Raw genomic sequence first — 26,163 nt, forward strand, 5'->3', positions numbered from 1 at the left:
CCCGCTGAAAGACAGCCAAGCTCTCGGCGCTCTGCATGCCTGGGCTGCCGGCCCAAGGCAACAGCAATTCACTGGGGGGCTGGGGAGGACCACCAAGCTGCCACGGCTCGGGGCCCCTTGCAGGTCTGCTGGGGCCATGAGGCTCTCCTGTGGGAGCCAAATGTACGAACGGAGGACTGAAGCCCTACCCTTAGAGGTTTTGCCTCGTAATTCCTCTCTGAACATGTTTCCACTATGCATTCGGTGTAATTTGTCAGTATGGGATAAACTAACATCTCAATTTGGTGTATGATAAAATTCATCCTTAGTTTTAGTGCCCAAGTTTACCAGAAGTGAAAGAAACCCCCTGCGTACCCTTTCTACAGAAAGCACTGCTTGGTTTGATGGGAACGCGCTAGACCACTGCACCCTTCCTCGAGCTGTCAAAAGAAGATATTTGTTTACCTTCATAACACGAGGCAGGAATTAAACTGACAAAAAACAGGAAAGAAAAGCATCTTTTACAGATGATTTTTAACACTACCATGGAACTACATAAACCAAACAATAAGCTTCTCATGTTTCTCCCTTCTACACCAAGAAATGTCAACTTAAAGTCATAACCGCTTAAAAATGGTAATTCTATCTCTAAAAACATAAATCGGTTTCGGTTGTTGTCAGCAGCTGTCCTCAGGATCAGAGGGTCTCTTATTAGTATGTTTAATAACATATGACTTTGCCTGACTGTCTACTGGCTCCAAGGGACGATAAACGCAGCGAAGCCCTTATCCGCGGTGCCCTTCCAGACAGCCCAACGCCCTCGCTACTGCTCCGAGCGCGCGTTCTTCGCTGTCAGCCCCCCGGCACGTGCTCCCCTCTGTGGCCTAGAATTTTAAATAACCCATTTCAAAATGCCGTGCACCACCAGAACTACGGTAACTCTCCTACGCATGTTACTCGATGCCCAAATACAGGCAAGAAAGCAAAAGATGTGTAAAAGATTACTAACTTAAGCTTCATTTCAAATGGCTTAAAACTGAGCCTGTACTCCCAGGATGCTACCACGTGTGTTCTCTCATTTTTCTCTTTCATGCATAAATGCCTGTGATATGTGCAGACATATTCCTACACATACACGGTCCATATTTCAACCTGGTTCTTTTAGTTTTATCAGACATTGGTAGATGTTCTTTTATACCCACGCTTCATCAGGAAGCCTAAAAGATATTCAAGACCTAATTTGTGGGAATAGTGCATACTAAGCTGTTAAATGACCTGATCGGAAATGACAAAGATTTGAAAATAATCAGATTTGAAAATCCGATCACAGCACCATTTATGGAAAAAAAAAAAAAAAAATCTGCCCTCTGTTCCAAGGCAGAAAAAAGTATGAGAGAATTTGTGAAAGTAGTATTTTTCTCTTGTTAAATGAGAATACACAGTTTAAGTTCCTTTTACATGCAACAGCTCTATCAAAACAGTAATCATCCATTCATTTCTGAAGCAATCTTTGTTCCCATATCCACAAGTCATGCAATAAGAACAAAATTTTCTCCATGACTTACCTCAATTCTTTTGCAGAATGCTGCATTAGAGAAACAGAAGCAAGAAACAGTGTTGATCACCTTGCCATTAAAAGACATAGTTCAGTTTTAAAAAGCTCTGCCCATGCAGTATTAACTGGCTGGGTCTTTCTACAACGTTTGCCTCCTACTGAAACGTTGCAGGTGTACTCTACAATGCCATTTAGTTACCTCTCGGTTTGGAGGGTGGGACAAGTAATAAACACCAACTACTGAGATATTCACCTCAGACCTTTATCCCTTGCTGCTTGGAGAAATTTTAATCGGTTGTTTCCTAACATCTGGACACTTGTATATAACAACACAATACAGATGGCATTCTGTAAATAATTCTTAGTTTGGGGTTTTTTTTAAGATAAAATCCTAAGCAAAGCATCAACAACAGATTTTTGACATTAAAACTTCATTACATTAGTTGATAAATACAGCCAGTGGAGCACAGCCAACCTTTCTCTTCATCCACAAAATAGATCAGAATCCTCTTTATTCTGCCACAGTGGCATTGGTGCTTATGTATTAGTGGTATGGGCAGATGATACGGTGGGACACAGTTAAGATGTGAATTTGTAGCAAGCCAACAGCTTCATGGTACTGACCAGGCATAAGCTTTTACCTCAAAGGTAATCCAAGAAGTCACAGGGAATGATTTTACTCAGTGTATGCCATTTTCATATCACCCTTTTGGAAAAAAAACTTGTGAATATCCTCAGATTTCTGTTAACTTCTTAAGCGTGATGCTGAAATGGGTATACAATGTTGATGACTAAGATCCTTTGAAGGAATCGATGATGAGACACTGCTGCTGGACTCCAGCTGCTCATCCCAGCAAGTCCAAATCTCCCTGGGAGGCTCAAGAACATACAAGCACATGTCTCAAGTGATGGTGTGTTCACTTGAGATTAATATCAAACACTTGAATTTCTCCCACGTCCTTTAAAAAAGTCTGTCTCAAGCTATCAGAGGCTGTACAACCAACGGAGTGGTGCATATTTTCCTGTGACGGGCATCAGATCTCCAGGTCTAGCCAGCCATAATCTTGGGTACCAATTCAATCTCAAGTGGCAGCTCTACAAACTGTATTATAATGCGCTTTCAGAGGTATACCCTAGAGGAGGCTGTTTTGGAGCCTGATACCTCTGAGAACGTGTAACACCAGATATGCAATAGTCTCTTTAATTACATAACTTAAGCCACATAGCTAACATCTCTTCTTCTGTAAGCCTGACCATATAAATAATGTGTTATTTAGATAATTTTCAAAATGTTGTCTTTCATGTCACAGCAAAACAAAATTATTCATAGTTTTAAAGGCTTAAAATCTTTCTTCCTGATCTTTTTTTTTTGTTAAGGTTATAATCTGGTCTAAATTAAAAGAAAATTATGACTAAGCATTTGGAAATTCATTGAAGAAGAAATGGTCTTGGGGGAAAATGCGGAAGGAAGCTGCCAACAGAAAAATTCAAGTTTTTGATCTCCCAACTGATTCAGTCAGTCGCAGATGCCTTTAAGGATAGGTGGGGAGAAGAGCCATCAGCTAGATAGTCACAATAGACATCTATCAGCTTAGTTGCTTCACATTCAGCTGGAAGAAAGATCAGCTAGAAACTGTTTGAGAAGAGCAAAGAAAAACTTCTTGAATCAGAACATAATACGGTCTCACTGCCAAGTGATCAAACTTATAGAAAAGCAGAGATAAAATCCTGATATTTTTGTGTCAACACTGTCTTTTAAAAGCAATCTGGATGCCAAGTGCAAAGCCAAATTCACTGGCTGACCATAATCTTTACCCTCAGGTATGCACCCTGAATGCCAGCAATACTTAGTATACCTTAGAGGGGACAGGAACCCTGACTATTCCCTTGCTTTGCAGTCGTGTGTTTCCACAGTCACCAATAACATGAAAAGATCACAGAGCTGCCCAGTTTCTCTGTCTTGACCTAGCTGCACAATGCGGCAATGTCACAGTACTAATATTAAAGGCTCAAAGTTCTTCCCAGAGGTGCCCACGCCATCCCTTCCCAGGGCAGCCAAGATTTTTAAGCAGACCTAGTCTGGGCTATCTAGGTGGGCAATCTGCACAGGCCTGGGGTTCAAGCCTTTCTAAAATCTCACATCAGCTGAAGCACAAGTACAGTATACACTTTGCTGGTAAGCACATGCTCAAGGATGGCCTAAATCAGATGCTATGCCAGAAAGAGAGAGACATCGGTGCTCTACACAAGAACCTAAAAGGGATTATCAGCCTTTCCAGAAATGCTGACATCTTATTATTTTAACCCACTAAGTGCCTACCAGCTTCACTCCCTCCCGTCCCCCAAATAAATTATTAAAGTCAAAAGGTTTAGTTCATGTCCCACACAAAGTTCCAAAGCTGCAGGGAGCCCAAGGACAAATAAGAAGATATTTGCTCATTTCTAGGGCTCAGGCAGTTTATAAGAATGCAATCGTAGCTCAGGTAAAAATATTCAAAATTCAGTATGTTTAAATAAAGTTTTAGGCAGCTAACTTTTCACACAACCAAGCTTAGTATAGATATTTTTATCTACATATCAAGAGAAAAAAATGCAGCACAAGTGTCTGTTTGTCAGTGCATGGCACTGAATGCTGCTCAGTAATTCTTGCATTTATTTCAGCAACATATGGCTGACCTATGGGTAATCTTAGAAAGATTTTTCAACTTCAGTGTAAAAAATTTCAAGGGAGGGAGAAATCTCCATATCCCTCTGAAATCTCTTTGAACAACTAAATAACCTTACACTAAGCCAAGCTCTTAACAAAGCCAACACACTTAGACACAGCGTTTTTGTGAACCAGAAAAGCACTACACGGCTAAGGCAGGAGTAAAGAACACGATCAATGATTCATTGAAGTTAGCAGATGGGACTCAATATCCACAAATCAGCTGAATCAGTAGGTGTCATTTTTGCACTGTCACTGCCTTAGAGTATAACTGTACTTTAATCACATTTTAAATTCTTCCTGCCAAAAAAAACTGGTGTATTCCTATGCTCACAACTAGATGACAGCATTTAAGAATTGTTTTTAGAGAAATATATAGAGCACACCTAGATTACGCTGTAGATACCTCAAGCAGCTCTGAACAAGAATTATTATTTCTAGGTATTGTCAACACCTTTCTTGAGGATGACACGTGCAGTTAAACCATGAAAGAAACTGCACAAATCCCTTCTCCTCCCCAGGAGGTTGAAGTGCTATCACTGCCACCAGTCTAGGCTTTGTTTTGGAGGGTGAAGGAGGGAGGCGGAGGGGAGGATAAGGTTACTGAAATGCGCCTGGAAGGTAAGTCTTGTAATATGTTATTGCTTCAACTGTCTCTGACCTTGTCAGTTAGCGAACCACACACAAAACAACAAAACAAACCAATGCTGTACCGGGGTCTGTTCAAGGTACCGGATAATGGTGGATATTACCTTTCATGCCAATGATCACACAGAGATAGGAACTCAAGTGCAAGCTCCAAGACGAATGGAGGAGGGTGGCTCCTCCCTGCAAGACTCCCGAGGGCTTTGCTGCCAAGTGATGCGCTCCCTCCCTACGGGAGCTCCCGCAGCTCCCCGTGGGAAATACAGCTCCCTACGGGAAACCACAGCGTTTCCACACTAGGATCTTTTTCGTTCAACAGGTGACAAAGCTATTAGGGAAGATGGTGGGGAAACTTGGTTCCTGTATGTCTTGTACGCCCACTGTGACCAGGTTTTTTCCTGCACCGAAGGAGATCCAGCAGAGACTGAGGAACCAAAGCGCAGATGGCAGCAAGACAAAACTGTTGTGATACGGGCCGGATGTGATGCAGCAGCGTGGGAATGCAGCTTAGCTGGATGGGCAGAGTAATCGAGTTACCAGCAGCAGTACTTCTAAGGCAATGTGTCATTGGTAATCAGGAAGCTATTTTATACATCTTTGCCAGGCAGAAAGGTGCAGTCTTGTCTCCCTAATAAGACGCGCAGCAGATATCTGCTGATTTTTCAGAGGAAGCAGGTATTTGCTGCATCATCTCTGCCTTCCTCCCTTCCAAATGAGATTACAGTGATGTGATATACATGGAGCTATAGTTTGTATTTATTTGTAAGCTGCAAATAGCATAGAAAGCTGTCGACTCTTAAAAAAAAAAAGGAGAAGAGGGTTCTGATATTGAACCAATGAAAACTGCTTGTGAACTTGTGCTGGTCTAAAGTGGCCTCCAGATTAAAAATGAACGTGTTGGTTTCGACACACAGAGGATCCTGTATGATCTGGGAGCACGTAGCACCAGCTTTCTTTCCCATCATCAGAGCATCATAGTTTTCATCAGATAAAATGTGCAAATACATGTTTCAAAGCACACTCTTTCTATTTTCAAGTTGACAACTAAAAACTAAAACACTTCAGTGTTCTCTTTTTTTTTGCTATTCAACATTTCAAGAAATAAAAAACGTCATCCTTTACTGCCTTTAACACTCCCAAGATGTCACTTGGAAGGTGTAATTCATGGCAACATTACCTGTTCCCTTACCCTCTCACAGAACTCCTTCATAAACACCATCCCCTAGAACAAAGATTCTGACAGAAAACACGTTTTAAAGCCTACCAATTCTAACTGAATTCTACCAAAATCCCAAACTGATTTTGGCATAAAAATACCTTCATACTGAGTTAGTAGGAGAGCTCAGAGAACCGCGAGGAGGTCCCTTCTCAGCAGCCACGTACCATTCCAAAGAAGCCTGGTCTGTCCTCGGGTACATGAAGCTCTGGGTACACGTTCTCCAAGAACCATTTGAAGTCCTTACATTTAAGCTTTTCTCGAAGGAGTCTCCTTTCTGTCACATCTCCGTATGGTTCCTGAAAGAAAAAAAAGATTAAAAAAAAAAAACAACTAGAACAGACGCTCTCTTTTAAATTATCTGTATACATTATTAGGAACCGTATGCTAAAGGGATGAGTAGGACTTTTAGCCAGGAAAAATCCCCATGTTTGGGTGCTGGATTTGATTTCATTATCCTTACATTTGTTAAATGTTGACAAAAAAGAATTGGAACGGTGCATGTAAAACTTTAAAATATTCTGGAAGACAGTTCATCTGAGAAAACTCCCCAAATCCGCCAGTCAGTCAGTCCTTGAATACAGATTGCTGGGAACTGAGAAGGCGTATTGGAAAATAAAACTTCCTTTAGCCAGATAATTGAAAATCTCAAAAGCAGTTAATGAATCTTGAGAATTTTAAATTATTCTACCATTATGTTCATTTGCAAATTACCTGTACAGACAGTTTTACACTCAACTGATGAATTTGTAAAATCTGCTAATGTTTTCTTTGAACTTCATAGTTTTGGGGTGTGGGGACTATGAAATCTTAAACCTCCAGAGAAAAGCTTTCATTGCAGACTTTTCCCTGTCTATAGATTGGAGCAGAGATCACATCTTTTCATGTCTGTCTTCAAAAATCCATCTTTATATCGACTAGGGACTTCAGACAGTCAGGCACAAGATACCGTTTGCAGCCCCCAGATTTTTACAGGTAACTTGACACACTCTTTCATCAAACCACAAATATATTTGCATTTCTCAAAGCTGTGGAACTATCACTGAAAACACAAAGTAGATGTAAAACAGAGGCAGAGATGCCCGCTTGAATAACAAACAGCATCACATATTAGCTCTGAGGTCTGAACATTAATCTTGAAGCGAAACTTTACGGAACCAAATTCTGCAGCCATACCATCAATCATTTTCCCATTATGCTACGGAACTGAATATTTGGGTTAGATAGATAAAGTATAAGGGCCTGAAGTCAACCGCTGCAACAAGTGGTGCACAGAGCGTTACAGAAACCAGAGTGCATTGGCGGCAGCTTTGATACATGAAAAAAAACCACACGAGCCTCAGCTTACGCCCACCGTGTTACAATACACCAATATGCAAAGCTTCCAATACTAACACATAAATATCCTTTAAAGTTAAAGTTCTGTCATCGCAGACATCAGCTGCCCAGAACTTTACAAGAAAAATTGTCAGCATTTATTGCTGTTGTCTCTTGGTGTATGACAAGCAGAATCAGCCTGGCATTGCCTGTGAGCTCCTGTCTTTGGATACACAAAACCCATATTTCTCTCAAAGTCAGACTCTAATAATAAAACCTAAATGGCTTTTATGATGTTAAAGTAAAACAATTATTACAAATGCATGGACTACAACAATCTAATTACCCAGTTTAATCTAAAGGCACGCGAGGTGGAAGCTAACCAAATTCAGCTTCCCCAGTCTCCTCCAGCATATCTTTTAAAAGCTTAATGGTTTCAAAAGCATTTTTTCCCCGGCACGCCTGTTGGGGAAGGCCACTCAAACGTGGGGAGCTCCCTGTCCCCCTGCCTGGTCCCGAAGCTCTGGTCCGGCGTAGCCAGAGGTGGGTGCCCAGCAGCCCACCGCAGGGCAGTGCTCCCCGTGCACAAAACCAGAAAGCTGGCACTTGGGAAAGCTTTCCACACAAAAAGAAGTGCCCGGGAAGATTAAGCACCTCCAGAAACAAGCAACAGCAGAGAATTATTTCTTTTAGGCCTGAATTTTGGACTTTGTGCCAGAGGTTCATCTGAGTCATTTCTAGACATTGTGAGGATATTTCAGTGTTATTGTCTTCCAGCCTGCAGCCCCTCACAATAAATATATCCAAGCTATGAATTTGCACTCTGCTTTACTGTTTTGACCTACTCAATTTTCACAGTATTTATCTCCTGAAAAATTCTGCAAACAAACGAGCTTGTATTTTCTTCCTCATGGAAAATAAAAATATTAACTTTTTTTTTTTTTTAAAAACAGTACTGAAACTTCAAATATTTTATTAGGAACATTTTCATCTGAGTTCCCAGGAATGATTTTAATTAATTGAATCTTTGCAGTATTGATTTTTTTTTTTTTTAATCAAATGTTGTACAGCAGTAAATCAAACAGAAAAATCCATTTTGTCTTACATCAGTCCAAAGTTTTACAATTGCCACAAGACAGGTAATTTTGCTAAAGATTATTACCATGCTGTTCACTTAAAGATCTACTGTCCATTGAAACTTGTTGATTAGCATTCGATAATTGTGTGTCTGTTCTGTAATTCTTTATTGATAGAATCCTGTATCAGTTGTTTCACAGAAGTGCACATTTTAGGCTAAACAGCTCCTCCTTACTTGGGTCACCTTGCTTAACTTTATTCTTTCATTTATTCATTCATTCATTTAATATTGACAGAGATTTGGCCACCTCCTAGTCTTACGGAATTTCTGATTTTTTCCAAGGAATTAAAAATTAACTATATATACACTTATTCTATGTTTGGAAAAAGTTTCAGAAGAAATAAGAAATAAACATAAAAGCACTTCATGTTAAATATTAGCTAAATTAATAATTATTTAATTGAAGACAAATTGTAGCAAAATTCCAAGAACAATGGACTTGAACTCACCAGGCGAGCGTGTGGGTTTCGGTGGTAATAAAGTTCTTTATATTCATCCATCCACACTTCAGCTGCACGCACACTGTTTGCCAAAGCTTTGGAGCGTGAGTACGGAGCTTGTTTGGGGAAAACGTGACCTACATGGGAGCAAGGGTGGATCTCAAGACTTCCTCCACACTGCCATATCTGAGCAAAGAATTGACATTGTGCATCATTAATTTGAATCTTTGCAAGCAGAAGGATACAGTAACAATAAGCCTTTGTAAGGATAACACCTTCTCAAGAATATCACAGCATACTATAAGCAACATATACAATAATTTTGTGTCTCATTTGATGAATAAGCTGGATAAAATTACATCCTTTTGAACTCAGAGCAAATCACTGGGAGTAACAAGGAGATAACCCCATCTCTGGTTTTGTCTCGTGTGCAATTATCCCTTTCCTAGCTTTACTTTCTCTGAAGGCATGATAAGAAGTGGTCCACAATATTTCCGCAGGTCTAACTGTGGTCTACAAATCAAGTTATACAGGCATTATTAAAAAAGAAAAAAACTAGAGAAAGAAAAAAAGAGGCATGTTTCTTTTCCAAATTAACCATGCTAATAGCCGCCTCAGAATGAAACCAATGACCAATAACTGATTTCTTACCAGAAATCTTTGCCAAATCTTTGCCCAATCTTTTCCACACTGGAAAGCTGACTTGACAAAACAGGTCAGCTTGTCATATCATTAGAGAGTGGTAAGTTGTGTTCCCACTTCTATATTCACCATGTCAGAAGAGAGGCATGGGTGCCTGGTCATAAAATTAAACTAACTTTTTTCATTGGAAAGCTGGGAAAGGAACCCCAGACCCAACACATGAAAAGAAAAAGCAAAGTAATTCTGTAACTAACTCATGGTGGTGCAACCAACATTAGTGAAACAACCTCCCCTGTCTAAAGCAATATTCCTACTTGCTGTCAAGGAAAGTACTTGAACCTGACTGTGGAATTTGCAGGACTCGCTCTACCCTTGTGCTCATCCTCATGCCTCTGGCTCCCCAGGTCAGGAGATGTACGACCCTCGAGATAGAGCCCATAAATGACAACCGAGTGAATACATTAGCCTCAGCACTCTCTGCAAATTTTTGTAATGATACTCTTCTCCTTTGAAAACCATGGACTTCCGGCAGTTTATCTACACAGCCACTTTCCCATCATCCATTCTGATCTCAAGTTTGATGTAATGAAAGCACAGCTACGTATTTCCTAATTAATATTGTGTGACCACAATGTGGCAGACACCATTTCTGAAACAAGGTTTCTGAAATTTAGCCAGATGGAAGGAAAGGTAGGACACATTGCTGCACTTGAACAAACTTAAGGCTATCACCAATGGCTCCGACAGACTTTCTGTAGAAGATTTTTGAGAACTGCCACTCCAGCGAGCTAATCCTTCTCGTGTATTCAACCATGCATAGGTGGCAGCTCATCCTTCCTTTGTAAATGGAGGACAAAGGAAATTAGCAGGGATATGTTTAAGGGGTAGAGGTTTGCTCCCTGGCAACCTTCTTGTATAACACATACATATTTAATGACATGTTATTCAAATGAACACAGCAGGAGTGAAAGCTATGAGGTAGCAAATAAAACTTCTGTACCTAACAATGACAAAAGATCAGTGACGGGACTTTTCCCACCTCTCTCCCTGGGACTTTTAGGGATCTAGAAAGTCACTACAGATGAAGGCTTTCAGCATACACAAGATGGATGTTGTCTTCAGACTGCTAATTTTTTTTTTTTAAAGTTACTTATGAGTTCTCTCAAATTTCTTAATTTAGAAATCAGTGAATGCTGTCTCTGTTGATTTGGTTTTGGATAATGACATCAGACCTTTACGCATGGCACAATACTGTGCTTAATAACAAAATGGTAAGCAGTCTAATACATATGTTTACTTTTAAAACAGACAGTTTCCTTAAAGGTCTAGGTAATTCATTATGCAACTACAGAGAACACTAGATAATCTCTACTTCCTGGATTTAAAATTTTAATTTCTTGCTTTTCACGTGAGGTGTGTCTCTTCTTTTTTGTTGCTTTTCAGGGAAGCAGTATATTTGTCATTTGAACAGAAAGATTATTAAAGAAATTATACAAGAAATCTAGAATTCTGTACTGATCTTTTAAACAATTTGCATATTTTTGCTTGTAAGTTACACTACTGCTATTTTGAAAGCTGCTATGAAAACAGCTATCCACTTTCACTTTAAGATCTCCCTTTTTGAGATTTGTTTCAAAACAACAGCTTTCTTAAATTATTATTTCTAGATCCAAGATTACTTTTTTAAAGTTGAAATTTATCACGCAAGATTTGTCAGCAAATATTAAGCACCATTAAATTTATTAAAGTTTAACAATTTCTGTATTCATTATATTCCATATCAGCATTTTTTTATTGATAATTACTGTTTTGATGAGTCTGGTTTTAAACAAGATACGAGTAACAGACCACGAAGACTACTGAAGTAAAAATGTACAGTTAAGAAGGAAGCACATTCTTCTACTCTTCCATGATAAAGTCTGATTTAAATGGAGTAAACCAGACTGACCATACCTCTGTTAAACTGCTGACAGAAAGTGAATTCCACAACAGCTGAATTTTAAAATCCTGAATTTCTCTAAAAAATAACCGCAGGTTGCTAAGCAGTGCTCATTAAATTCTGCTTCTTTCATTAAAACAGTTCAAAACTCCTCGTCTTCCTATTACAAAAAAAAAAAATTAAATGCATTTCAGCTAAACAATTCCTCAAAAGGTTTATTTATTTTTATTTTAATGGAAAACATTTCGACCTCTACATAAAATCAGGTAGAAATGAACAGCCATAAAATAAAGCAAGGAATTCAATAGAGAGACTAAAGTTGATTACTAAATGCTAAATAAGTGACTCTGGAGAAGATTCTCCCCTAAAAGTATTTCAACCTTCTGTAACAGAGAAGCACATTAGGTTTCATGTATATTTTACATGCTCACATGCATGAAAATATGTTTTTTTACTAGGTCTGGCTACCTCGCAGCTCTCATTATAAAAGCATACTTTTTCCTTCACCACAGAAAGAAAACAAGGTGACATTCCTTTTTACTTTCACTTTCATCTTGATGCATGCAGACTATCGATATTTTTTCTTTTCTTTTCAGGGACAGATGGTGGCATTATGAAAAGCTACAGTAAATGTTCAGATCTCGCCTTGGGATCCCCATCCCTGCCAGGGTCTCTGGACAACTGACCTAATGCTGGGTCAATGAACGCTAAATAAGAAAAGCTCTATAAGCTCTACCACCTCCATTCCAACGTTTTAGGACTCTCTGGAAGAAAGAAAAAAATAATATTAAAAAAAAAAAAAAAAAAAAAAGGCTTCTACCTCCTGAATGAGGCCAAACTGTGGAAAACACTCTGTTCCTGCCCCTGCTCTGCTGCAATTTTGCTTGCGGCTCAGCCCCCCGGCGTGGTGTTCATGCATGATCTGCTGGGAGTTGGGTGGGCAGAGGGGCCCCCCCAGCCACATGAACCCATCCTGGCTGCTCCCGCCACAAGACAGATTTCCAGACAGAAAGAAACATTACAAAAAGATCAGAAAAGAGAAGACCCCAGGCGACTGGAGGTGTATCATCTAGGCTCATGGACAATGAAATTTCCAACAGAAGAAAGGACTTATCAGTAAATAATTTTGTCTTTTTGCACATGCGTGGGTTTCTCTCACGCCGTGATGGTGGGTTGAAGGACAGACCGCAGGCACATCAAGTGTTGGTCCCCAGAAACAAACTTACATTGCAGTGTCACTAGCAGGAGTGGGGGGAAAAAGCTGCAACCAGGTTCTCCTCGCTCCATGTACAGGAAAGAGGAAGATGAAAGAGCATGTTTTGTGTCCCTCAGAAAGAGGAGTTTCAATGCCCATTATGCCCATGAAGTGAAATTTTATCCAGCCAAATAGCATTAAGCAATTCGAAATCAAGGCACATTGACTCGATCTTGCATTCAGCGTGCAGCCTCCATCTCTCTTAGTCATCATGCTTTTAGCTGAAGCTTTGTCCTTGTTGCACCTCTCAAAACCACAGAGAATTTTTTCAGTTTAGAATAATCGAAGTATGAGAAAGAGGAGGCTTGAGGACAGGTCCTTTCATGTCATCGGGAGAGGGTGGTGTTTTCAGAGATGAGAACAATGAATTAATTTACAGTGTTTTTCAGTTACCCTGCTCCTAATTTTCAGGTCTGGCAGGCCTAGAAACCACGGAGACAACAGAATTAACACTGATTTATCCCTCTCGACCTTCTTCGGCACCATGGGCAGCCAGAACACCGCAGTCAAGCAACATCATAGCGCTCTGCCCTCTTCCACAAAAACCCTCACCACAGGAAGCATGAGTACAGGGGCTTGAAATCAAATCGAGGAGAGCACATCATGCGCAGTTTGGATCCAAATGCCCAGATCCTACTGGCGATCTGCACTAGCAAAATTAACACGCCCAGGCACATTCACTGGCCGTCGCACAGTCTATCCTGCAGAACTCCCGCAGGAGAGAGCCTCTCCATCCACCTGCAGTGAGCCCCGCACCAGAGCTCCCACTCTGCCTCCCCCGTGAAGCACCCCTCTTACCCCCCACCCCAAACCACGTCCCCACTCTCGGCCCGGTGCACGACAGGCTGCAGGACTGCCCTGAGCCCCCGGACTTCCATGCCAGAACCAGTAACATCGAAAATGAGACTTGGTGCCAGAGGTCAAGGGCAATGATAGCTTGGGGCTAAAGCAGCAGCCAGTGCAGGGCACTCTTGTGTCGTACAGGGCAGCCGTCAGGCTTGTCCTGTCTGCGAGACTCGGTCTCCCAAAAAGCAAGACACGACGAGCAGAAAGCCAAGAATGGCATGCAGAGAGGGCCGTCTTCCAGGCTTTCTACAAGGAGCTGTAGGAAGCTCCCGCAATCCCATCTCAGAGGAGAAAACCGCTGGCTGCCATCTGGGGCGGTACTAGTGAGGGGGCAACCATTTTGGTGCCACCAAATCTGTGGCAGCCAGGGCCACAAAAGACTGCAGACATTTTGACAAGGTGAAACAGATCCTGTCATGTCCAGTTCTGTCAACTGTGGCTGTTGTTTCCAAGCTTCTGCTTTGAGACCGGTGCCAATTTCTGCTAAGAGGCAGAACACATAGTACTTTCAAAAGCAGCACCCTCTCCACCTCACGGGTGCTCTGTCTGGTTGCACGTACACTAGCAGACACAAACAAGTACCTGCAAGAGCCAGTCTTGCTCAAGAGATGCACGTACCCAACATGCTTGCTACTGTTACGCCACGTTTGTGGGAGGTAGTGTCATGCTCTCTGATGTAGCTCGCTGCTAAACTGAGAGTCTCCTGTCTCTGCTAATTTGTCTGCTGCAGTAGTGTCACAGCTGAGAAAGTAAGAGACACAGCAAGCCCCAGGTACGGCAAGCATCTGTACCCAAAAACGCACGACTCCCTCGTTGTCATCACCCCTTCCAATCCCTCAGTAAGCAAGAAAAACAATTTTCCCTTGACAGAGTTAGCTGGGGATGGCATCCGCCACCAGGCTGCTTTCCAGCTTAACCTACTTTGGGTTGTGACAGATGATGAGCACAATCATTTCTTTGGGCCCCCAAGTACAAACCCAATCTATTGCTACTTGTGGCTCCCTGAGCAGCGTCTCAAAAGGAGGCATAAAAATAATTCCATGAAGAGCTAGTTCATAACTCCTGACCCCACGACTGAGCAATTATCCCACAGAAAAGAAACCCGTTCCAGTGGAAAGAGGGGACCCACTGCAACATACACATCAACGTGGGCTACACCAGAAGTGGAGACAGGTGGGAGGCTCCTGCTTCAGAAGCTCACAGAGCTGATGGAGGTGGGTAGAGCTGCTTTGAGCTTCAGGCGGAGGCCTGCTGAATTTACTGACCAAGACGAGCAGGCTGTGTGTCTGGACTTCCACACCAGAAACTTTTCCCTACGTGAGAAAGAAGGTGGTCATGTATTCAGATCAAACAGCGATTCCAGCTGAGAAATCCCCCTTCAGAGAGAAACCATGTCACCTCTAGGTCTGTGCTTATTATCCTCCCTAATCCTTTTCTTTCCTTATTTTTGTGCCCTCTTTGCTAGGATTTCTGCACTACAGGCAGCAAGTGAGACAGTCTGCTGATGCCTCCTTTCTCAGGAAAGTGGTTTTGCAACATTAAAGTACTATTTATCCCTGAAGTCTGCTGTCGCCTGGTAAAAAACAAAACAAAACCATCAACTCTCCCGTCCCACAATCCAGTGACACACAGAAATGCAAATATGACCACAAAACATAACTGATGATGAGCAGAAAACACAAGGGAAATCCAGGATACTGGGTGGTGAACTCCTTGCAAGCCAAAAACGGCTCTGCAGCGTACCTCTTACACCACCACTGGGTTGCTTCAGCAAGCTAAGTGTGATATGGGGCAAACCACAGGCAGCCAGTGCTCAGTGGGAATCAGCAGCAGCACAGGTAACAGCAGAATTGAGGACAACACTGTTTTACTCGTCAGTCTGGATTGTCTTATATCTCCTCTCTCTTCCCCTGCCATAAATCCTTTTCATTCCAGCTATCTATCTGCCTCACACCTGAGCACTGGTCCACCCTCCAGCGGGGCATAGCTCTACAGTTCCTGGAAGATTTTCCCCATCACCTTTTATAACCTTTACACAAACTTTTCCTGAAGTGAAACAGTAAAGCCTTAAAGCAGTGCAGGGGTTGGCTTGTCCTGCCCCGCTGGTAACCACCACCAGCTGCCTCCTGCTCACTCCATCAACCCCAGCGAGAACTCCGAGTCACATTAGAGAATTATAAATGTTTCTTTCCAACGATCCTCTTCAAGCCACAGAATGTAAGCTTCATCCACTAGTATCACACCACTACTTACACTTTATACTGGCATTCAAAACAAAGACGTTTTTAAAAATTGTTTTAAAATGGCTATTCGGAAAGAAAATACAGCTACCATGAAGTGTGAGAACAGAGATTCAGATAGACATCTGGCAAAATATTCTCTTCTTAACACTTGCTTACTTGCTTACATTACAGCTATCTTATTAAGTAAAAGGGTGTGAAGAAAGAAACTTGGGTTTAGTCTCAGACAAAAAACCTTTCAATTGAGCCACTTACCCTAAATGAGAATTCAAGATTTTCTCCTCCCCAGACTTCCATTCCTGTGTCATATGAACCAAGATAATCAAAATACTTCTTGCTCACAGAAAACAATCCACCTGCCATGGTCGGAGACCTATAAAAGAGAATAGTAACTCTGAATTGAAGGAAAAGCAAAAAAAAGTTAAATTTAAAACCCAGTGAAATGAATAAAAAAAACCACAGTATATTTTTATTTTCCATTTTCTCAGTCTTTTCTGGATACAAAGTAACAGTCAGCCATTGATCGGTTATCATCAGGCCATTTAAATTTAATTTTGTAGTAAAAAATGGTATCTGAAACAAGCTCCAGAATGTATTAAAATAACAATAACAATGAAATCAGAAAAGATGAACACTGTGTTAATGTAAGTTTTTGCAATCACAGTGTCTTTGTGAGCGACAATAAATGACTAGTCTCTTACCTCACATAGTAGAACATAAGCTTTTTTTGTGGCAGAATTATATTAGTCAGCTCTGAAATTCGAAGTGCAGTATCCTTAAGTAATAAGTAAACAAATATTTGTGCTTTAGTAATCAATAACAACATTGCTGATCCCATTAACATCAAGTGGAAAAACTCTCAGGCATCAATTGAGCAGAATTAAGTAAATATAGCCCCTAAAGAATTTTTTTTTATTCTTTCGAAGATCTGCCCATCTGTATTTTTTTTACTAAGTTTGGGAAAAAGATCAGGGATCAAGACCGGATCATTGCAGACCAGACGGCCCACAGTGACAGCGCACTTAAGGGATGTACTTTCAGTAGGGCAGTGTGTGCACATATACATAAACTTGTATTTGTTCAATGTTGTTCCCAATTGTTTACAGTCTTAGAAGATGGCCCTCTTTAAAGCGCCAAGTAGATAATGCTGGTTGGAACTAAATTCAGCTGACACGTTATGAATTCTACTAAATTGCTGTTGAGGTAAATATTAACAAAAGTAGAGCTATCAGTTACTCTTAATCTGTCAAAACGACTTTTACCAGCCATCTTTATGAAGCAACACTCCCTTACACTGTCATATGCTGTTTCAAAGAATGAAATGAGATGAGGTGAGACAGAAGGACAAAAAAACAAACTCCGTGACCAGACAAGCTCTTCTGTCTCACTCCAGACCTTGTATTTCCAAACACAGCTGCCGGTGGCACCGCTCTCCGCACTGCTGCTTTCTCCAGACACTTGCCGAGCTCACAGTCCTTGGGCTACCGTGAAGCTTTATCCCTCATCGTTTTCCCCTTGGCATGCCAAAGACAATTCTTCTTGTCGTGGAGAAGGAAAGCATCATATTTAAACTAAAGGCTTTAAAAACATTCACTCTATTTTGAAACTTTTTTTTATGGAGGATGTGGACTAATACATGCTGAGAAGGACTAAATTACTGCCTCACTTTTCCCAGTTAAAAAAAAAAAAAAAAAAAAGTTCTCTCAGTTGAGGATAAGTTCATTAATATTTGTGAAGTACTGGGTATTATTATCACGATAAGCAACCTAGAAAAGACTGAGAAAAATTAATCATTCTGTATTTGTTGTAGACCATAAGGTAACAGATTATAAATAAAAGCAAGGACTAACAAAATCGTGGTGTTAAAAATGCCAAATAGCTGCTTCATTTCCTACAATAAACTGCTGAAATACAGTAACTTCCAAGTTGAACGTAGCAGACCCTCAACCTTCAGGATTTTGCCTACAGTGTCCGTTTTCCAGATGCATTGTTGGTACTCTTACCTCACCTCTCCTAAAAATAGAGCATGGAGTGACAAATAACACTCACTGACTGCAACTTGTCTTAAAAGAAAACAAAACTAAAACCCACAAGGAAGATACCCGCATGAGCTCCTGTGAGTTAGCCCTTCACAGAAACTATGGTGGGTAGAGCTGTATCATTTCATTCCAATAAAGAACTGGTTCACCTTTGAAAACAGCGCAAGGAACCACCGCTACAGCACAGATAAAGTCTTCAAAACTACTTTTGCCTTCTTACTGGTTGATGATTTTTCTCCCTTTTTCATCGTTGACCACAATCATATTTTTACAACTCAGATCTCTCTGCTTTGCACAGAGGACATCCTCCCATGTTAGTTACTCAGTTACAACCTTTCAGTGTGCTGGTAAGCATCTGCGGGAGTTTGCCTGCAGCAGTCAAGAGACTACTTGCTCAATAAGGATTCCATATGGAAGATTACACAGGAATTTCAGCTTTTAGAGCAATACTTTTCCAGGAGCATGGTAAGCAGGAGCTATTTTGGAAAAAAGGGGAACTAAACAAAATATGTAATTTTTAGTAATATGCTCATTTCTCAAATATTTTTCAGCACCAGGCATTTCCAAGTGAAATCAAAACCACTTGTAACATTCACAGTTTCATAAGATGCATAAAAATTAACCTGATCACATCGGTCTTGGACTTCCTCCGTTTTTGTTCTCTTTCAGGGGTACTATGCCAAGTGAAGACCAGCCGCCAGTCAAATCCGCCAATCTGTGGCTCACCAGCATTTCCCAAGTACTCGAATGTATTCCAGTCAATAACATCAATAACAGGGCAGACGACAGCTGATTCTTCTTCTGCAATCCTAATGTGTTTTTAAAAGCAAAGGGTGACTTCCATTAGAAACTTCTCTCAAAAACTAGAACTGTCAAGAACAGAGAACGGTTACAGATACCAAACACAAAGTATTGCACCTTTTCAATTCATGCTGCAATTAGATCTCCACCAGTGAAACACACATGAAGGAGGCCTCCAGAAACCCTGGCAACATAGGAGGTAAAAAGGAGAAACAAGATAGTACTGCAGAATGACATACCTATCAGCAAGGCTGATCTAAAGATAGTTAAGATCTTTATCATACTAAGAATACACCAGAGCTGACGACATTTCTTGCAGGTCTACTTCTGCAAGGAGATAAACCCCTTCTTCCCTTTTCTCAATACCGTACAGGGTTTTCTGGATTCCTTGCCAGACGCATTTGCCCTTACAAAATGCAGTGGGTTCCTTTGCCTTCACCTCAATTTCTCAAAAGGCCTCTCGGTACTAGGAGAGATCAGCTTCAAGAACCCAAGCTCAAGCTAAGGTCATTCTCCTAAATCACTCTTTAGCAATCTGCTCTACACTAGTCTTAGACACCTCCTGTTAGTTCAGTGAAACGAAGTGACTTGTTTAAGATGCTGGTACTTGTTTTAGCCTTGCATCTACCGATTTGCGTATTCCAGAGGAGAAGGAAAACTGAACGCTTTATATTGCCAAACAAGGAGGAACTGTGATGCATCTGTCATTCGAGGGGAGCTAGTTCCTCAAGGGATTATTAAGTTTAAAACCCGCAGGCTGACCAAGGGGCTCTGACTCTGAAATTAGAGCAGCTTGTGTTGGTTAAATGCAGCAGAGAACTTCCAAAGAAGTATTGTCTGAGCTGAGAAAGACTGCCTTAAGTATGAAATGGTCTCTTGTTGCCGGAGGGAAGATGCAACACCGCTGTTTTCTTCTTTATAATCTCCCATTGAAATCCTGTTTGGTAGAGTGCACAAAAGGGCTTATGCAAATATTGCTATCTCCTGTCTCACTTGCATAAAACTTATATACAACGCAATGAGAATGATATGTACACAGAGGAAACAAAAATCCCAATAAAATGTAAAAGTGCTTTGTTGCTCCCATAAAGGAAAAGGAGTAAAAATTAGGTAGCTGTCACGTGATTTCAGTTATGAAAGGAATCAGGTAAGTGAAAAGCCATCACCTTTTATCCAAGTTAAGAATTAACTAGATGGTACAATGCACAGGCAGTTTACAAATACAACTATGTTTGCACTGCAAAATGCTAACACTGTTGTACTGCTCCCATATATTTGAGTCAGATATGCCATGCAAACATCCCCTTAGAGATGTACGTCTGCATCTGCAGCAAGAAGGGCAAAAACTCCAAGACACATCCAGGGCTAACTTTTTACAGGTGGTAAGTTATTACACTTAAAATTATCCAAATCCTTCCTCAAGATTGCCATCTAGTGGTTTGCTGAAGAAGTGAAGAAATTACAGAATCGTCTCCACAGTGATATACTGTTTCTTCAGAGGACAGTAGTTAAAACCATGCTTACACTTTGATTTTTACCCCTTTTCCTTTCTTCACACTATCTATACTGTTCAAAGTTAACCTAAAGTTATCTGGAATATACTCGGTATGAAATTTAGAAACAAGTTAAATATGACAATTTTAAGAAAAAAAAAAAAATTCTTATTCCAGATGCAATTTCAGATGGACATGGGGAGTTTGAGAACACAAGTCCCACTAGGAATCAGGAAGACTTACACACATTAAGACAGCATGTGCTTTTGGAAACCTGTCTCCAGGTAGAGAGAGATGGATTAGCTCAGGACTGGGACGACAGAGTTTATTGACTTCTCTTCCAATCTGCTTATGTGTACGCTGCCCTGCAACAGGGCATGTCTCGGCACACGCATCTTTCCAGACCTTCTCACCCACCACCCAGGCTGATCGAAGCAGCCCCCTTTCCCAAGGTAGTTTCAAAGCTGGGGGAGGATTCCTCTTCCTGAAAACAAAACTTTCCTTTCTCTAAAGGAAAAGAGCAGCCTGGTCCTTGGGAGAAAACAAAAACCCTTCCATGCTTCTACTCGCTACCCCACTGCCACGAAACAAACACTCACGGCGCCTCAGGGACCAGACTTGGGTAACCTTTGGCAAACATCTAGCAAGAACCATTTTTCTACTGCAGAAGTGCGCCAAACCATCCCTTCTCCTTCTGCAGCAGGACAGAAAACCAGCCCAGAGCATAACCTCACCTTGCCAGCAGCGGCTCCAGCCAGCCCTCGTGGCATTCGCAGTGGCAGTCCAGGAATGTCAGGATGTCTCCTTTCGCCACAGATGCCCCCAGCAGCCGGGCTCGAACCAGCCCCTCTCGCTTATTTGCGCGGATAAGACGCACCTTGCGTAAGCCAGCCACGTAGTTTTCCAAACTCTCCTTTAAATGTTCTGTAACAAACAAATAAAATGCAAAGAAAGAATATAGTTCTGGAACGATTGGTTTACGTCATGCTACAGAAAGCTCCTTTTTCAGTAGCATACTACTTATAGCAGTGCCTTAAAGATACCGGCATTTTGACCTCTGATTCTGCTATACCGCCTACGTTAGGAAAGGACAAGGAAAAAGCACAGAACTTGGATGGACGCAAATCGCAGTTACTTTCAAGAAATTGAATGTTTCGTATTTGCCTCTGCAATTCATTCCCAAATTGTTAAGTGCTTCTCAAATGTTACATAAAACTTTTCCCTTGTAAAAGGTTTATTCTTAACGCAATTCATGTGTGGTGGAAAATGCCAGCATTGTCTTTGTGTCCCATAATTCAAATGAAAACAGATAACCAGGTAGCTCTCGCTATACTAGACACCAGGGCAACCTTGGAGCAATTGAAACTTGCTCAAATTAGGAAGCCTGAAATGCTTTGACCAGACCGTAGGTTATCTATGTATGCAAGCACTCATGTTACAACACAGCAAACGTGCTTCCCCATTCTAAACATTTGGTCCACAAGTCAAATTTTTCACTGGCATGCTACAAGAAAAAACTATTTTCCAATTAGGTGCCTATGTTGTACAATTTTACAGTATGTCACCCAAACAGGCTATCTTTTTCTCCTGTGGACTGGCCGAAAAAACCCATCAACAATCACCATTAGTTAGAATTATTCTTCCTACCTTTGTCACTGTAATCATCTACAAGGATAATTTCTTCCAGAAGTATATCTGGAGATGTCTCAAGAACACTGTGAACAGTTCGCAGAAGTGTTGACCAAGCCTCATTATAAAAAGCTATCACAACGGAGGTTTTTGGCAGGCTGTAATAATCATACTTCTCCTCTCTGCATCTGTAAGGGAGGGGATTACATTTAGTACTAGTGCAAAAGCATTTGTTAATTTTCAGAAAACTATTCTCAAATGAAGATTTTGTATGCTATTTACTAACTGCAAGCAAGAACATACAAAGGATCTTAAAAGAACTGTATGTACACGGAAAAGTCATGCAAATGCTTTCAGGAAGCTGGTCTTCCAGAAGTCCCATTTCTGCAGCAGCATTATGACTAAAATTCTACAACCCCCCAAAATGTCCAAGAAGAAAAATAATAGAAGGTATTTGGGGCTGGTGTATGTGCAGTAGCTGTCTTTATACAATACTGCCTCAAGTAGAGGAACAAGCAATGGCCAAAACTTGCCTCAGGTTACAGAAAGGAAAAAAAAAAAGAAATATAAAACCTAAGTGCGGTAAAACAGTAGCATAAACTACTGATAACTTGTGCTTTGGAAAATAAAACAAGTGCTAGACAGTAAAAATACAACTGTGAAGGAACAGCAACGTATAAAGAGAAAAAAAACAACCCAGCAACAGAGCTGAGACGTATGTACACTGAAGCAGAATTTGGGAAGACCACGGAACTGCCAAGATGTAATAGTGAAATCCACAAAAAACACAGACAGACATAGAAATGCATGGGTTTGGCTCTAGGGAGAGCCAGGAAGTTTGCAAACCTTTGGATTAAGCTCCAGAATGTATTTCCTATAAATATATATATGAACTTCCCTAAATGAACATAAGGATGCCAAGAATCTTACAGCTGAGCCAAATGTGTAAATTGTTAAAGATTCCCCTGGTCTGAAAGAATTTTAAAATAATGAAGGTATTTATTACCATTTCTCCCCTTTTCTTAGAGCAACCTGTATGAGCAGTTTTGTTAAAAACCAACAGAAATGGTTTAGAGATGTTTGAATTTTCTTATGCCTCCAGTTTACTGCCTGGAGCCACAAGGGCTTGTAAGGGGCAGAAGGACATACGTCAGCTTCTGTAGACTGCTCGGTCACAACAGATATCGAAGCAGGTAGGACACCCCTCCTACCAAACCAGAACAGCAATAAGTCCTCCAAAACCTATGCTACAGGGAGCTGAAAAGGGAAACCAGAACAGATCAGTAGAAAACGTGATGACAAAATCCCTTAGGTCAATTTAGGGGAACCAAAATCCCCCAAAACACCCAGAAAATGACATTAAAAAAAAAACCTGCTTACCTATAGCACATCGAGAATATGCTTACTGACCATTTAACGTTGCTGTGTTTGCAATAAAAGAAGACTTCTTATAGGTTTCTGTAAAGATTAGGTAACATCTATTAAGATCAGATTAGGCAACATCTATTAAGATCTGTGGTACAGAAACTAAAAAAAAAAAAAAAAAAAAAAAAAGAAGTTTGAATCTGAATATTCCTAAACTTAAAATTCTTATGAGGGGAAAAAAAAAAAGTCTGTAGAGTACTTTTGTAATAAATACCTGAAAATGAGGAAACAATGAGGAGAAATGACACTTAGGCAGAGGAGGCACACAGAAGGCAGCTTCTCAAACACGAAAGGAATGCTATGCAACACCACTCATTGTACATGATGCATATGCATGCATACGCACATACAGATATACACAGATAGGTAGATACACATACACTTATACAGTGAAGTACAAAAATACCCGTCCCTCCAGGCTGTAACTTGTCCTGAGGCAAACAGGGGCATTCACAGAGAACTGCCTCACACCAATGGCTGGCAACAGAAGTGATTTATTTTGCCAAATGTTCATGTATTAACACATGAAAAAGGAGTGACATTTTAATTAACTTTTTTTTTTAACTCAGAAAAATCTACTCTATGAATCCAATTTTAGAAACACATATTTACTTTAGCCTACTGAAACACATTTATGCTCAGTACTGCCAGGAAAAAATTCTTCCTATGTATCACAGTCACTTGTACCAGGTAATTTCAGTTCATTTCTTGATGGAAATGGGATCTTTACCTACCCATTTTAGAAAATCGAAGGAAAAAAGAAATAAAGAGAAAACCTCCAGGAAAGCTTTCTCTGAAAATACGTCAGAAGGATTCACCGAATAAGAATGCTGTATTCCATTCTTTAAAAAAGGAACTCCAAAAGGTCTAAAGAAGCTTATAACCCTAATTATAAACTAAAGACTTAAATGAATTTGCCTGAAAATTCCATGCTGGAGATGGGAAACATAATCTGGCACAGAGCAAGGCAATCCCCTAACTGTCTGTGATGCACTGTGCACTGCTGCCTCCTTCGTTGAGCATACCCCACACTGTGGAAAAAGGTCAGCCTCCTACGGGACATACCACAGTACACGTTTCTTAGGTTTCTGAAGTGAACCAAGAGGCCAAAACTAAAAAGGGCATTTTATTACCAGCTCCGTGGTGCTCAGCCATTCCCCAGTCCCCTGCAGCCCGCTTCCCCGCAACTGGCCGGCTGGACAGGGCTGAGAACCTGACATCTCTCACCTGGCATACTGAAATACACAGAGAACAACTGAAAGCTTTGCTTTTTATTTAGTACATTATGTTTATTTTGGGGAAAACTAATCGTCACATACAGACCAACTAAAATTTTGAAACTTTTTTTTTCTAATTTTTTAATTCAACTTCTATGCAGATTTGCATGTTTATCTCAGACATTATTTCCAAGACATATATTCCTTACTAGATTGCTACAAGATCTCAGCTGTTAGCAGTGTCAAATATTGTTGCTAAAATGAAGCACATTTCTTCTTATCTTTCTGTACTGAAAGAAATTTCAAAGAGCTTTGCTAAGTCTTAAAAAATAATCCCATTGGGGAGATTACAAACACAAAGCACTTAAACCCTGGAAAAATAATAGCGTAAGAAAATCTTAAAAAGAGAATGAATGCCTGAAATGGAAACGCTTAGAAGTGTTGTTGAATAACAATTAAGCAGCATGCACATGGACACTAAACATCACCACTTCACAAGATATACAAGCTTCAAAAAACCCACTACAAGTATGAAACCTGACTTAAAGCCTAGCAGTCACAGCTCAGCTTTTCCATTTCCCCACTACTATTTACAACAGAACCACCTTAGCAGTGCATCTTCTGTATTCACCTTTGCAAACTTCAGGATGTATTTTTATTCTCCATGTGTCAGCCAAGTATCCAAGCTCCTACTTTCCAAGTGAATCACTTCACTCCTACTTTGGGTTATTCAGAAAAACAAATGCGTATCAATTACAACATGTCATTAAAATGACAGGGAGGATACGAACTGGTGACAGCAGTCCCAAAATGTGTTTTTGCAGATACTGGGAATGTGTATTTATACTGCCTATACTGCAAGCTGCTTTTGGCTTCTGACTAAGGCACTCTTTAGTGCCATCCTCAAACGCATAAGGCTGCCCTTTCCCAATATAGGGGATCATGTTAAGACAGGATTAATTGCGTCTCACGTTAGCCATCTAAAAGGTAGGTGCTGTCTTTGAGCTAATTGCCTGGACTCTGCCTGACCGTAAAGACAGATCCAGAAGACGATCCACCTCACCCTCCTTAAGCCATTTATGTAGCACAGACAAACAGACCTTTATGGGCTCCCACCTCTCCCTTGTCCATAGACATTTTAACGATAGAGCAGATGCTTAACTTTCCTACGGCTGAAGTTAAACAACAGGAAACTACCTATAGTCCCTACTATGGGCTGCCTGATACAGCACCTTGAACCTCGTTATCATAGCTACCAAACAGTTGGTAAAAACATAACATAGACACAAGGAAATGAGTTGCCTGTAAATGTGACATTTCCAAGCATGGACAATAAATGCAGAAGCACTGTTATTTGAAGTCCAACATACTATTTCACTACTCTCATTATTTTATTCAACCACGGGAACTTCACTATTTACATAGGTAATAATTATATATATTTAAAAAAAAAACCCAAACACCGAAGTTAAAACTACGTGTGCATGTTGAGTGGGTTCATTTTCTTCAGAAAAGCACATGTATCTCTAGTCAAGAGGATTTTGGAAAAAGTTACCAGATACCAGGATCAGTCACTGAGGAAAAAACCTATTGCCAGCACATGTGAGCAGCTTTTTTAGAGGCAACAAAAGAAAAGCATA

At 40.6% G+C, this 26,163-nt stretch overlaps 1 protein-coding gene across 1 annotated transcript in view; it reads right to left on the reverse strand.

The window, feature by feature from the left end:
* The window catches only part of GALNT12 (polypeptide N-acetylgalactosaminyltransferase 12), a 48,506-nt gene that overhangs the window by 12,618 nt on the left and 9,725 nt on the right, over window positions 1-26,163 (reverse strand). Inside the window, exons 2-7 of the mRNA XM_030011439.2 lie at window positions 21,900-22,069; window positions 20,987-21,176; window positions 18,582-18,767; window positions 16,175-16,292; window positions 9,007-9,183; window positions 6,270-6,401 (exon numbers count right to left, since the gene is read on the reverse strand). Coding sequence (XP_029867299.1) covers window positions 6,270-6,401; window positions 9,007-9,183; window positions 16,175-16,292; window positions 18,582-18,767; window positions 20,987-21,176; window positions 21,900-22,069 — 973 coding nt within the window. The remainder of the gene's footprint in view (window positions 1-6,269; window positions 6,402-9,006; window positions 9,184-16,174; window positions 16,293-18,581; window positions 18,768-20,986; window positions 21,177-21,899; window positions 22,070-26,163) is intronic.

Source organism: Aquila chrysaetos, chromosome 4 (assembly GCF_900496995.4).
Source record: "Aquila chrysaetos chrysaetos chromosome 4, bAquChr1.4, whole genome shotgun sequence".
In the NCBI taxonomy this organism is placed as follows: domain Eukaryota; kingdom Metazoa; phylum Chordata; class Aves; order Accipitriformes; family Accipitridae; genus Aquila; species Aquila chrysaetos.